Genomic DNA, 13259 nt, shown 5'->3' with positions numbered 1-13259 from the left:
GTAAATCTTTTTTGAACCCTTTCAAGTTTCACAACATCTTTCTGATAGGAAGGAGACCAGAATTGCACACAACATTCCAAAAGTGGCCTAACCAATGTCCTGTACAGCTGCAACATGACCTCCCAACTCCTGTACTCAGTGCTCTGAACAATAAAGGAAAGCTTACCAAATGCTTTCTTCACGACCCTATCTACCTGCGACTCCACTTTCAAGGAGCTATGAACCTGCACCCCAAGGTCTCTTTGTTCAGCAACACTCCCGAGGACCTTACCATTAAGTATATAAGTCCTGCTAAGATTTGCTTTCCCAAAATGCAGCATCTCACATTTATCTAAATTAAACTCCATCTGCCTTTTCTCAGCCCACTGGCCCATCTAAGGTAACCTTCTTTGCTGTGCACTACACCTTCAATTTTGGTGTCATCGGCAAACTTACTAACTATACCTCTTATGCTCACATCCAAATCATTTATATAAATTATGAAATTATAAACAATTTAAAAAATCCTTGGATAAATACATGGATGATGATGGGATAGTGTAGGGGGACAAGCTGAGAATAGTTCACAGGTGCGCACCATCGAAGGTCAAAGGGCCTATTCTGCGCTACATTGTTCTATGTGCTATGTTCTAAAAGTAGTGGACCTAGCACCAATCCTTGTGGCACTCCAGTGGCCTTCAGTCTGAAAAACAACCATCCACCACCAGTCTCTGTCTTCTAACTTTGAGCTAGTTTTGTGTCCAAATGGCAAGTTCTCCCTGTACTTCATGAGACCTAACCTTGCTCACCTGTCTCCCATGGGAAACTTTGTTGAACGCCTTACTGAAGATCATATAGATCACATCTACCCTCTTCAATCCTTTGTTACTTCTGCAAAAACCTTTCACTTATGGATTCTGTGTCCGATGTACACTAGCTATCTGAAGAAACAGCAGGGCTCCAAAAACTTGTGCTTTCAAATAAACCTGTTGGACAATAACCCAATGTCATGTGATTTTTGACTTTATTTAAGAAAACAGAGAATCTGACTTGTATAGGTGGTAAGATTTTAGAGTCCATTATTAAGATGACATTATGGAGCAATTGGAAGAGCATGTTAAAATAAAGTTGAGCAAGCATGGCTTCATCAAGGGAAGTCTTGCCTGGCAAATCTGTTAGAATTCTCTGAGGAGGTAATAAGCAGATTAGACAAAGGAGAACCAGTGGATATGATCCGTTTGGATTTCCAGAATGTGCAGTATAGGCCACTGCTAAATAAGACAAGTGCCCATTGTGTTAGGGGCAAGGTACTGGCATGGACAGAGGACTGGCTGACTGGCAGAAAGCAGAGTACATATAAAGGGATCTTTTACAGGATGGCAGCTGGTAACTAGTGGGGTAGTGCAGGCGTCAGTGTTAGGACTCCAACAATTAACCTTATATATTAACGATCTGGATGAAGGAAGTGAAGGCTTTGTTGGCAAGTTTGCAGATGACACTTAACATATTGAATAAGCAGGAAGGCTGCAGAAGGACTTAATCAGGCTAGGGGAGTGGACAAAGAAATGGCAAATGGACTACAATATGTGAATGTATGAGGTTATGCATTTTGGTAGGAAAATTCAAGGCGTAGTCTATTTCTTAAATGAAGGGTGGTATCAGAAATCTAATGGAGAAAAGGAGCTGAGAGTCCTTGTTCAGGATTCTCTTTAGGTTAACTTTGCAGATACAGTTTGCAATTAGGAAGACAAATACAGCGTTAGCTTTCATTTCAAGAAGGTTAGAATACAAGAGCAGAGATATACTGCTGAGGCTGTGTAAGGCTGGTCAATCGCAATTGGAATGTTGTGATCAGTTTTGGGCCCTGTATCGAGGGGGGATGTGCTGGCATGAAAGGAAAATCCAGAGAAGGATTACAAGAATGATCCTGGGATGAAGGGCTTGTCGTATGAATGGTTGAGGACTCTGGGTCTGTACTTGAGGGAGTTTAAAAGGATGAGGGGAATTGCATCGAAACTTACAGTGAGGCCTGGATGGAGTGGATATGGAGAAAATGCTTCCACTAGAAAAGACTAGGACCCAAGGGTGCAGTCTCAGAGTGAAGGGATGACCCTTTATAACAGAGATGAGGATGAATCTCTTGAGCCAGAGAGTGGTTAATCTGTAGAACTCATTGCTGCAAAGGTCTTGAAGGCCAAGTCATTGAGTGTATTTTAGACAGTGATAGATAGGTTCTTGATTAGATTAGATTAGATTCTCTACAGTGTGGAAACAGGCCCTACGGCCCAACAGGTCCACACCGACCCTCCGAAGATTAATCCACCCAGATTCATTTTCCTCTGACTAATGTACCTAATACTATGGGCAATTTAGAATGGCCCATTCACCTAACCTGCACATCTTTGGAATGTGGGGGGAAACTGGAGCACCCGGAAGAAACCCACGCAGACACGGGGAGAATGTGCAAACTCCACACAGACAGTCACCCAAGGCTGGAATTGAACCTGGGTCCCTGGCACAGTGAGGGAGCAGTGCTAACCACTGAGCCGCATTGTGGTAAGGGGATCACGGGTTATGGGGAGAAGGCAGGTGAATGGGCTTGAGAAATACATCAACCACAGCTGAATGGCAGAACAGATTCGATGGGCGAAATGACTTAATTCTGCTCCTATACTTTATGATCTTATGGAGTTTAAAAATTATGCAAAGAACTTTAAGACTCACTTATATTTTTATGTACAGCCTTACCTCTTGGGCTGTCTTTGTCACAGCAATTGCTTCAGCCTTGCCCAAGTGTTGCACCATCTTGTAGAATAAACCATCTTTGTTCTCTAGAAGAACACAGGGCTCTGCATACTCTGCAACTCTTCCTGCCTCAAGCACCTACAGTTAACAAACAAAACAAAAATGCTTAATTTGCACTGTCAATTAAAGTAGTCTCAATTTCCAAGCTGGGTTTTTGGATTTGTTACATTGTTCATTTGAAAGCAGAATGTGGCACCTGTGCCTCTCCCGACTAAAACATGTGGGTGTGGGTGCATCAATGTATGAGAGAGACGGAAGAATGACCACATCTACCTTGCAGCAATATAATATTGGGAGCAGCTTGAATTACTTTAAGGTGAGATATCTGTACCTATCACAGAAGCAAGTCTTTCTCGAAACTCAGATGCCAAACTACAGGTTGTCCTATACACTGGGGAGCCCAGTTAAGTCTGAATGTGAAAGTGAACACTGCAGATGTTGGAGATTAGAGTCAAGAATGTGGTACTGGAAAAGCACAGCAGGTCAGGCAGCTACCGAGGAGCAGGAAAATTGACACTTCAGGCAAAAATTCTTCATCAGGAGCCCTTTCCAGCACCATACTCTTGACAGTTAAGTCTGAAGTCAGGGCTCTCATTGAGCAAGTGGGTGGGTGTTGGACTCAGATTCAAGATGCTGGGGTTTGAATCAGAGGTGAGAAGGTACCTCTGCGTCTAATCGGCCCAAGGTGTCACCTTGTGCTTAACATTAGTCTTAGCCCTAAAGCCACTGGGCTTCCTGTACAGCCTTTCCCCACCCTAGATAAAACACTGTCACAGGTGGTGTGGCCTTTAAGTGGCCATAAATTGACCCAAAGCCTTCCCCAATTTTTGGCAGGTCTGGGCCAGGCAACAGAAAGGCCGCTCAGTTCATTTAGAGTTCACAACTGCCTTTAAACTAATCAGCAAAGAGGTGTGAAACACAGCTCACACAGATAGAAGGACCCAAAAATTGAGTTTTTGCAGTTTCTTTTTGAACACTATGTAATTTGATTTGGAACGAGACTTCAGATCTAATTTGAACTCAATGTAGCATTTTTCAGTTGATTATGTACAACCTGAACTAAACCTAGTTTTTTAAAAAAAATTGAAGTGGACTTGATTTTGCAATGGTATACACTATCACGGATGATTAATTCCTTGTTAATCTTTCATGATGTTGCCGTAAGGAGAGTAAGTGTCTTATTTTACAGAAGTCAATATGCCACATGATTGTCTCACCAAACACAACCAATGTTGTACGTCAGGATGGGTTATTTGGTTTTAGAGAGATGTGGGAGAGTGATAGCTATGGGGAAATAAAAAAAAAAGTTTTTAAGAGAAGATGCTCAGACTGTACGAGAGAAGAGTAGTATAGAGATGATAAATGGTTGAATGAATCCGACTGTTTGTCATTTGCAGGTCATCTCTATTTTCGAAAGTAATTCTTTATATGATAAACTGAAAAGTCTAATATCCCAGGATATCTTGGGACTGTGTTCTTTTTTAGCCTTCTTTATTTATTCTTTATTTTAAATTCCCAACTAAAAGATTTGTTTTCTAATTCTATTCATTTGATTTCCCAATTTATTGGCACTCCAAGATCTTTTCCCAATTAAAGAAGGGATATGTATCTCTCCTGAGTTCCATTTGTCCTTAGTTTCCCTCGAACCAAAGCTCCTCCCTCTTAACAACTTCACAGTTTTGGCGCACTACCATTTGATTTTAGGCACTCTCTTCATCTCCCCATTCTCCTCATTGCTTTCCATGTTGGCATATTGGCAGTAGTCAAATCACTCACTGTTGGGGGGGGGGGGGGGGGGGTGCGGGGGTAATGCTCAAAGTAGGAATCTCTACTTCCAAGAGACTATGGACCCTTACGTTTTGGGTTGCTGAATGAAGAGATCAGCGAAATTATGAAAAAAAATAAATTATAGGGCAGAGATTCATAACTAAAAAGAGTAATTGCAAATAAAATAGAATGAAAAAACAATGCATAAACAGACCAAGGTACTGCCAAGATACAGTGAAAGAGAAGAGGAACACAAAAAATACTGGACTAGATCTTCAGTCATGTTGACATGGGAGCCCTTTTCAGATGGCTGCTGGTACCCAATTCTGGATTTATTGTGTGGGGTTTGTTGAGGTCTCAAGTGCACACCAGTAATTTCTGGCTTGGCTGGTTCTATTGTGGAGACAGACAGGGTTCTAGCCCTCCCTAATTTCCATCGAGTCAGACTCTGTTATTAAGGATACATAATTCACTGTAATTCAAGTAAACCATAGACTGCATGGTATGAAAGCTTTATTTAAGTAGTTCTCCTCATCCTACCCAATATTAGACTACAATTTTCATCTTCAATCCCTCCATGGCTCATCTTGCCCATCATGATGAGTAAACCCTTTCAAACAGCATCCTGCTAAGCTACGTTATGCCCATGGCCATTTATGTACTGTATGCTACACATAACTCCATAGTAGCAGTTCAGTGTGGAAAAGTCATGACTTCACAATCTTTCACTACATTAAATGAATTCCTTTCTAATACGGACAATGCATAGGTCTACTATCCAGAGCCTGTAATGTTTCAGCGGCCAAAATATAAGACACCTGAAACCAATTAACCTTCTGTTTACAGTGGTGACCAGAACTATGCAATATTCCAAATGTAACCTAACTAAAGTTCTATAAAGCTGCAGTGTAACTTGCTTATCCTTATACTCAATGCCCCATCCAATGATGGCAAGCATACCATAGGCCATTTTTCAAGCTACCTTATCTACCTCTATTGCCACCTTCACTGATCTGTGAAACTGCACGCACAGATCCCTCTGCATATCAATACCCATAAGGGTTCTGCCATTTACTGTATAATTGCTACCTATATCTGACCTTCCAAATTCATCACCTCATATTTGTCTGAATTAAACTGCATTTGCCACTCTTCTTCCCATGCCTGCAACTGATCTATATCCTATATATCTATATATAGGAAATAATCCTCCTCACTATCCACAAACTCCACCAATCTTTGTATCATCCAGAAATTTACTAATTAGACCAGCTACAGTTTCTTCCAAATCATTTACGTAGACCATGAACAGCAGAGGTCCCAGCACTGATCCCTGTGGAACACCATTAGTCACAACCCTCCATTCTGCTACCTTCTGTCTCCTATGACTAAACCAGTTCTGTATTATTCTTGCCAGCTCACCCAATACCATGGTGACCTTTTGTAACAGTCTGCCATGAGTGATCTTGTCAAAGGCTTTATTAAAGTCCATGTAGACAACATCAACTGCTTTTCCATCAATCATCTTCGTCAACTCCTCAAAAACTCAATCAAGTTAGTGAGGCATGACCTCCCCTGCAAAAAGCCCATGCTGTCTATCATTAATAGGTCCATTTGCTTCTAAGTGTGTATAGATCTTGTCCCGGAGAAACTTTTCCAATAATTCCCCTACTACTGATATGAGGCTCATAGGCCTGTAATTTCCAGAATTATCCATTACACCTTTTAAACAATGGGACAACTCTGGCTATTCTCCAGTCCTCTGGGACCTCATCTGTGGCAAAACAGGATGTTTGTCCATGCTCCAGTAATTTGTTCTTTTGCCTCCCTCAATATTTTCTGAGATAGATTCTACCAGGATCTGGGGACTTAGCTACTTTAATACTTCCCAGGTGAGAGCCCAAATAACCATTAGGTTAGGGGTGTCGCAAAGCTAGTCCTTTTTTTTCTAAAAACTGTTCCTTGGATCAAGGCTACTCTATCCTTGATTTTTTTTCAGAGGGGTAATAAAGCAGGCTAGGCTCCGATCAGACTGGTTTGGTACAGAGATGTAAAGGATTTTAAGAGGACTTTTGTTTATGCGTAAACAGATGAGGCTAAAGTGGTCATGTTTTAGAAATGACCTGTTGAATGAAAGGAGAATGGTCAGCTCTCTGTCTGAGCAGTTTAGTTCAGTCTAGAACTGGTTGGGAGTTCAACATTGAGTTGTGTGGAAACTCTCTCTTCTGCCTTCTAACTTTAATCTGCAAGCGTTTGACCCTTTTTTGTACTGTGTTTTAAAGGGGGTTTGCTTATTGGCTCTATTGTGTATATTCGGAACAGCATGCTTAAGTCTAGTTTGGATAGGCGGAGTTCTGTAGTGGTTCTTTATTCCGTTATTTGTGTTTCATTGTGTAATTTTGTGAATAAATATTTGTCGGTTTTAAACCTGGTAGTCAACTTGCTAACTTAATCCAGGTAATTTTCACTGTACACTTACTGAAACAAACTGCAAAGTTATGGTCTGGACTGCCTGCTTAAGAATGTTTTAAGTGGTCTGGCCTAGTCCATAACAGGGGGCATAATCCGCTATGGCTAGTACGAAGGACCACAGGGGGACCACATGTGACATGAGCTGGCATGGATCAGACATGGGATATTTGTGAAGGATGAGGGGATTTGAAGCCCTTTCTCTTTTGACTGCTATGGGACAAAGTCAGTCTTATAACTAGCAGTGCTTGGCTGCCTCTGCCTCTGAACTGCTTGGGGTTGACTGGTTGAATTACAGCAGGTACCTGAAATTTAGCAATGAAGATTCTGCCTCTGGAACCACTACTTCCCTAGGTGGGTGCACTAAGTTAGAAATTTTCCTGACTTTTCCTATTTGTCGAGGATTAAAATCCAACCCATTCTATTTTATTTAGTTTCTGTTGATTTTTCTCTTTCCATCCAGTCATAAGAATAACATGCTTATAATTTCTATTTGGAGCTGTTCTTCCTTTCTCTTGTCTGCATACCATCTGCTGGGGTGGCACAATGGCACTAGCACTCTGTCTCACAGTACCAAGGACCCGAGTGTGATTCCACCCTCAGGTGATTGCGCAAACTCCACACACATTCTCCTCGTGTCTGTGTGGGTTCCCTCCCACAGTTCAAATATGATGGATTGGGCATGCTAAATTGCCCACAGTGTTCAGGGATGTGAAGGCTAGGTGGATTAGCAATGCAAAATGCAGGGTTAGAGGGAAATATTCGGGGATGGGTCTGGGTGGAATGCTTTTTGGAGGATCAGTTTGGACTCAATGGGCCAAATAGCCTGCTTCCACGCTAAAGGGATTATATTCTTATGAATCTCTGGATTATTGATAAAACCAGATTATTTTAAAGGAATGCCTTCAAATATAACCTTATGTAATTAAAGCAAGCATGCTCTAAATTGAAAGCAAGACAAATTGCAGAACAAAACTAAATTATTAAACATCCAATGGCAAATTTGACTGAAGAAGAAAATAATGCTTAGGAAAACAGCGAAATACTAAAAAACTAAACCAAATGGTTCAGAAGCTGTTATCAAAATAGCCAAAAGCACACTTGCTACAAATGCCGTATAGACAGATGTCTTCTAAGAAGGAATTCTGAACTTCAAGTTGATAACTAAAAGAATGACATCGATGACTAAATATGAGGGTAGTGCAATTGATATGGTTTATATGGACTTCAATGAAGCATTTGACAAGGGCCCACATGCAAGTCTGGTCCAAAAGGTAAGAGCTCATGGGATCCATGGCAACTTGGCAAACTGGATCCAAAATTTACTTGCAAATAGGAGGAACAGGGTGAAAGGATATTTTGTGATGGAAACCTGTGACCATTGGGTACCACTGAGGTCAGTGCTGGGACCCTTGCTCTTTGTTATGTACATGAACAAATGTAGAAGTTATAATCAGTAAGGTTGCAAGTGACATGAAAATTGATGATATTGGTAATGAAGAGGATGGTCCCATGCTGTAGTCTGATATTGGTCAGCTAGTAAATGGGAAACGGAACTTCATCACTTTGAGGTGATGCATTTTGGGATGTCCAATAAGGGAAGGAAATACATAAATGAATGGTAGGTCTCTGCCAATTACCGAGGAAAAAAGAGAACTTGATATTCAAATCAATAGGTCCCTGATGGTGTTAGCACAGGTAGCTAGCGTGAAAAAGGCAGCCGGGCTTGCTTGCCTTCACCAGCTGGGCATAGAATACAGAAGCAAGGAAATCTTGTTACAACTTTATAAGACATTGATTAGGCCACAGATGGAATACTGTGTGCATTTGTGGTTGCCACACTAATTGGGAGGATGTGATTGAACTGGAGAATGTGCAGAGGAGATTCACCAGGATGTTGCCTGGGATGAAAAATCTGTTATGAGGAGATTTTGCTGGGTTTGTTTTCCCTGCAGCAGAAAGACCTGAGCAGTAAATTGATTGAGGCATACAGAATTACAAGAGGCACTGATTTCACCTAGACAGAGGTAGAAATTTAGAATGTGCTGTCTGAGGGTAGTGAAGCAGGTATTCTTGCAACATTTAAGAATCGGCTGGATGAGCATTTAAAATGTCAGAGCATTGTGGACTGTGGACCAAGTGCAGGCAGGTGGTATCATAGAATCCCTACTAGTCTGGTGTTTATTGGATAGCATAGCGATTGTGGGCCCAAGGGCCTATTTCTATGCTGAATGACTGTAAGATTTCATGTTTGAAGCAATTAACAAAACCTGATGGCTAGAAACACAAATAAATAAGCAAATCAAATCAAAATATTGCAGATGCTGGAAATTTGAAATAAAAACAAAATGTTGGACAAACTCAGGAAGCATCTCTGGAGAAGGAAACTGAGATAATGCTTCATGCTCTCAGATTTCCCTTCAAAACTGAAGGTGACTAGAAAATTATGATTTTTCTCAATTGACAAAGGTGAAGCAGGAGAGAGTGGATCAGGTGGGAAGGGTGCCCAGAGCATGGGGCACAATGTGATAATGGTGTTAAAGGAGTGATTGCAAAATTGCTGTAAATGATATTTTACCAGGAGGAAATAGGTAATCTCTGATTAGAGCACACACAAGACACAAACATTAGTGGTGGTGGGGGCAAGGGGCAAAAGAATAAAATTGGAGCAGAGTGTTCATTCTCTGAGGTTGTCGATCTCAATGGTAAGGCTGTAGCATAGCTGTAAAGTACTAGCTTGCATTGAGCTATTATATACACATTATCTTTATAGGCAATATCAAACCACAGAATGTAACCTCCCACTTTTTATTCTTAGTTTGGAGAGACAGCACATTTCACAAGTATAGTTTATATTTTCTTTTATGTAGAAATGTAATTTTCACAGAATCAATTCAAACTGATTCTTAACTCTTAAGGGGTTATTGCTCTTCTTTTTTCTCAGTCTGGTAAGTTCCAATCTCATTTTCATTTCCTCAAGAAGTTGATCTTTTCAGTTGAGTGTGAACCTCTACTTTTTTCTGTGCAGAGAACCATATCCTGGATCCAAGTGAACGCAGGAGGATTATTATGATATTTAGCGTTATTTTAGGAAAGCCTGCAATCTGCTCTTTACAGTGGACATTACATGAAATGGAAATTTTAATAGCCTTTTTGAGAACATGACTCTGTCTTATCATGGAAATAAACATATAGTTTAACGTACAATTGTTTACAAAATCATGTTCTCTGGGACTTTGGAGAACCTTAGTTACCACTGTTAACACCCAGGATCTTGCCATTAACTACAAAAACTTTCTTAGCAAACAAACAAAGTTTTATTTTCGTCACTAACAATCGAAACATCTAAGTTTACCGTTAAACTAAGATCCTGGTTTTGTGAGAGCTTGACACCACCCCTTCATGCTAATTCTGATGTTCCAGCTTGAAAAAAAGGCCTCAAAAAGTGTTTAGTTCATTGGCTTGGAACAGACTGCTTGGTTCCTATGTCTCAGCCCCTTTTATGAAAAAAAAAACAAAATATACGTCTTAAAGACAGAGTATCATCACAACTCTCCCCTTTAAAATAAATGAGCCAATAACTTACAAAGGTGGCTTCAATTTTAAAAACCTTTTGTCTTATGCTTTTAATACACTACAATAAGTATGATCACATTAACTCTAAGCATGCAAGCATTCAATACTACAATCTGTTTCTTCAGCCATCTCCGCCTTCCTTCATCACAGTTGTTTCGTGTTGGCAATTACATTCTCCCTTCCTACCAAGTGTATAGTTTTCAAATTGAATGGCTGTAATAATAATCTCCATCTAAATAGTCTGGAATTTCTGTCCTTTATTTTTTCTATAAATAAATAAATCAGTATATACAATTATCTCAACCACAATACTGGCAATGTAAGTGTCGAAATGTTGCAATGCCAACACCAAACTTAAGGTCGCCTTCTCAACTGTAGATTATTTCTATTGATGAATAGTCAGCTTTTTGAAAAAAAAGTACCCAATAGGTCTTCCTATCTCCATGCCATTGTCTTGCAAGAGTACAGCACTAATACTTATATCACTCTCATGATAGCTGCCTTGAATGGCTTTGTGTAATTAGGTGTGGTTAACACAAGAGCTTATGCTTGAAACTTCCATTCCCCTGCTTCTCGGATGCTGCCTGACCAGCTGTGCTTTTCCAGCACCAATCTCTTCGACAATTTTCAGGTTGTCAAATGCCTTCTGCCACTCTTCTATCTATAAAAAATTTAAGCATTTCTTCAACAGGTCAGTCATGGAACAACCACACTGCCAAAATCTGGAATGAATTGTTGACAAACATCACTCAGTCCCAGGAATCGTAGTACTTCCCCCTTCATTGACAGTATGAGAAACTCAATAATATTTGTTTTCACATTCTGTGGGACCACTTGTTTATGTCCAATTACATGGCCAAAGAACGTGACTTGGGCTTTTGGGAACTCACTCTTAGCCAGGTTTATCACCTCCTGAAGTTGATCGAACAATTCCGATAGATGCTTCAAATGTTCCTTCTATGTCATAGAGTCTACAGCATGAGAACAGATCCTTCAGCCCAACTTGCCCGTGGCACCCATTTTTACAATTTAAACTAGTTCCATTTGCTTGCTTTTGGTCCATATCCCTCCATATGTATGCCATCCATGTACCTGTGTAAGTGTCTCTTAAATGACAAAATTGTTCTCACTTCCACCACGACCTGCGGCAGCCTGTTCCACTCACTTACCAGTCTCTGTGTGAAAGAAATGTCCCTCTGGCCCTTTTTCTTTTTCTCCTATCTCACCTTAATCCTATGCCTTCTAGTTTCAGACTTCCCTACCATGGAGAAAACTGTCCACTATCTACCATATCTACACCCCTCATGATTTTATATACCACGATAAGGTCACCCCTCAGCCTCCTATGCTTCAGTGAAAAGAAATCCCAGTCTATCCAACCTCTCTTTATAACTCAAAACTTCCAGTCCAGGTAGCACCCCCATAAATATATTTTACAATCTTTCTAGTTTAATGCTACCCTCTCTATAGTAGGGTTACCAGAACTGCAAGCAGTGTTCCAAATATTTGTTGGCTACCATTACTACAGTTAAGCTGCAACTTTCTTCAATTATATTGTCTTTGAGCATACGTTCAATCTCTTTTTAAAGCTGTGCAAATTTAGAGGGTTAAGTCTATCAGGATGTTGCTTAATTGGAACAGCCATTTTAATATCTATATTATGTATTAATTATATTAGTACATTCCAGCTTATTTCCACATATCCTCCCATGTTATTTTACTAACTCTTTTAGGCAATTTTGATTTTCCTCTGAAAGGTAATCAATAATTTATCCTAAATTTTGAGAACTTAGTCATTGTCCAATTTAATTTCAAGGATATCCAATGCAGAATCATCTGAACTTGGTTCTTCATTCTGTGTTCTAACTGGTAACACATTTTCCTTTTATTTTCTTTCCCTATCCAAATACCTTCTCAACATATTCACATGTCACAATGTGAGATTTCTTTCTACCTGGCATTCTTATCAATTCACTCACTCAACTTCTTTTCAATTTTGATAACAGCCCCTATTTTTGCCTTTAAATGTTCTCCTACCATTGGGGATAACAATAACACTTTATCTCCACAATAAAATGGTGAAATTTCAATTTATTCTCTGCTTCCCACTTCATCACGTTTTGTTACTTTTTAAACACTTGCCAGCCAACTTATCTGTTCTATTTAAGCTTTTCCTAAAATTTGACACATTGTTCAAATATATGGTCTCTGAACTCTGACTCATCAATTTCTCCTTCATTAATTTCAGTGGTCCACTCATGTCATGCCCAAAAACCAGTTCAAGTAGACTGAATTTAGTTAATTTATTAAGTATATACCTAATTGCAAACAGTACAAATGAAATTCCTTTATCCCAAACCTTTGGTTAGTCTTGACTATAAGCCCTTAACACTTTAAAGTTTGATGCCATTTTACCATCTCCCTGCGATCATATTTTATTTATTATTCTCACCCAAGTACGGTGAAAAGTTTTGTTTTGCAAGCAGTACAGGCAGATCATAACAAACAAAGTGTTATGGACCCAGCCAGACCCCTCAAAACATTTCAAGAAGGTAGCCCAGGCCCTAACTTTGCTAGTTGTTTTAAGCAGGTGTAAAGTGGGTATTCCAGGAGAGAATCAACTGGTCAAACCACTTCATTTTAAACAAAACAGAATTTATTTA

General features: G+C 39.9%; 1 protein-coding gene across 1 annotated transcript in view; it reads right to left on the bottom strand.

Moving 5' to 3' along the window:
• The window catches only part of abcc4 (ATP-binding cassette, sub-family C (CFTR/MRP), member 4), a 438076-nt gene that overhangs the window by 34776 nt on the left and 390041 nt on the right, over positions 1-13259 (bottom strand). The window contains exon 27 of the mRNA XM_043692688.1: positions 2728-2862. Within this exon, the coding sequence (XP_043548623.1) occupies positions 2728-2862 (135 nt within the window). The remainder of the gene's footprint in view (positions 1-2727; positions 2863-13259) is intronic.

This window comes from Chiloscyllium plagiosum, chromosome 6 (assembly GCF_004010195.1).
Source record: "Chiloscyllium plagiosum isolate BGI_BamShark_2017 chromosome 6, ASM401019v2, whole genome shotgun sequence".
NCBI classification, from domain to species: domain Eukaryota; kingdom Metazoa; phylum Chordata; class Chondrichthyes; order Orectolobiformes; family Hemiscylliidae; genus Chiloscyllium; species Chiloscyllium plagiosum.
The sequence above is the reverse complement of the archived record's forward strand: the minus strand, read 5'-3'. Positions and strand labels throughout refer to the sequence as shown.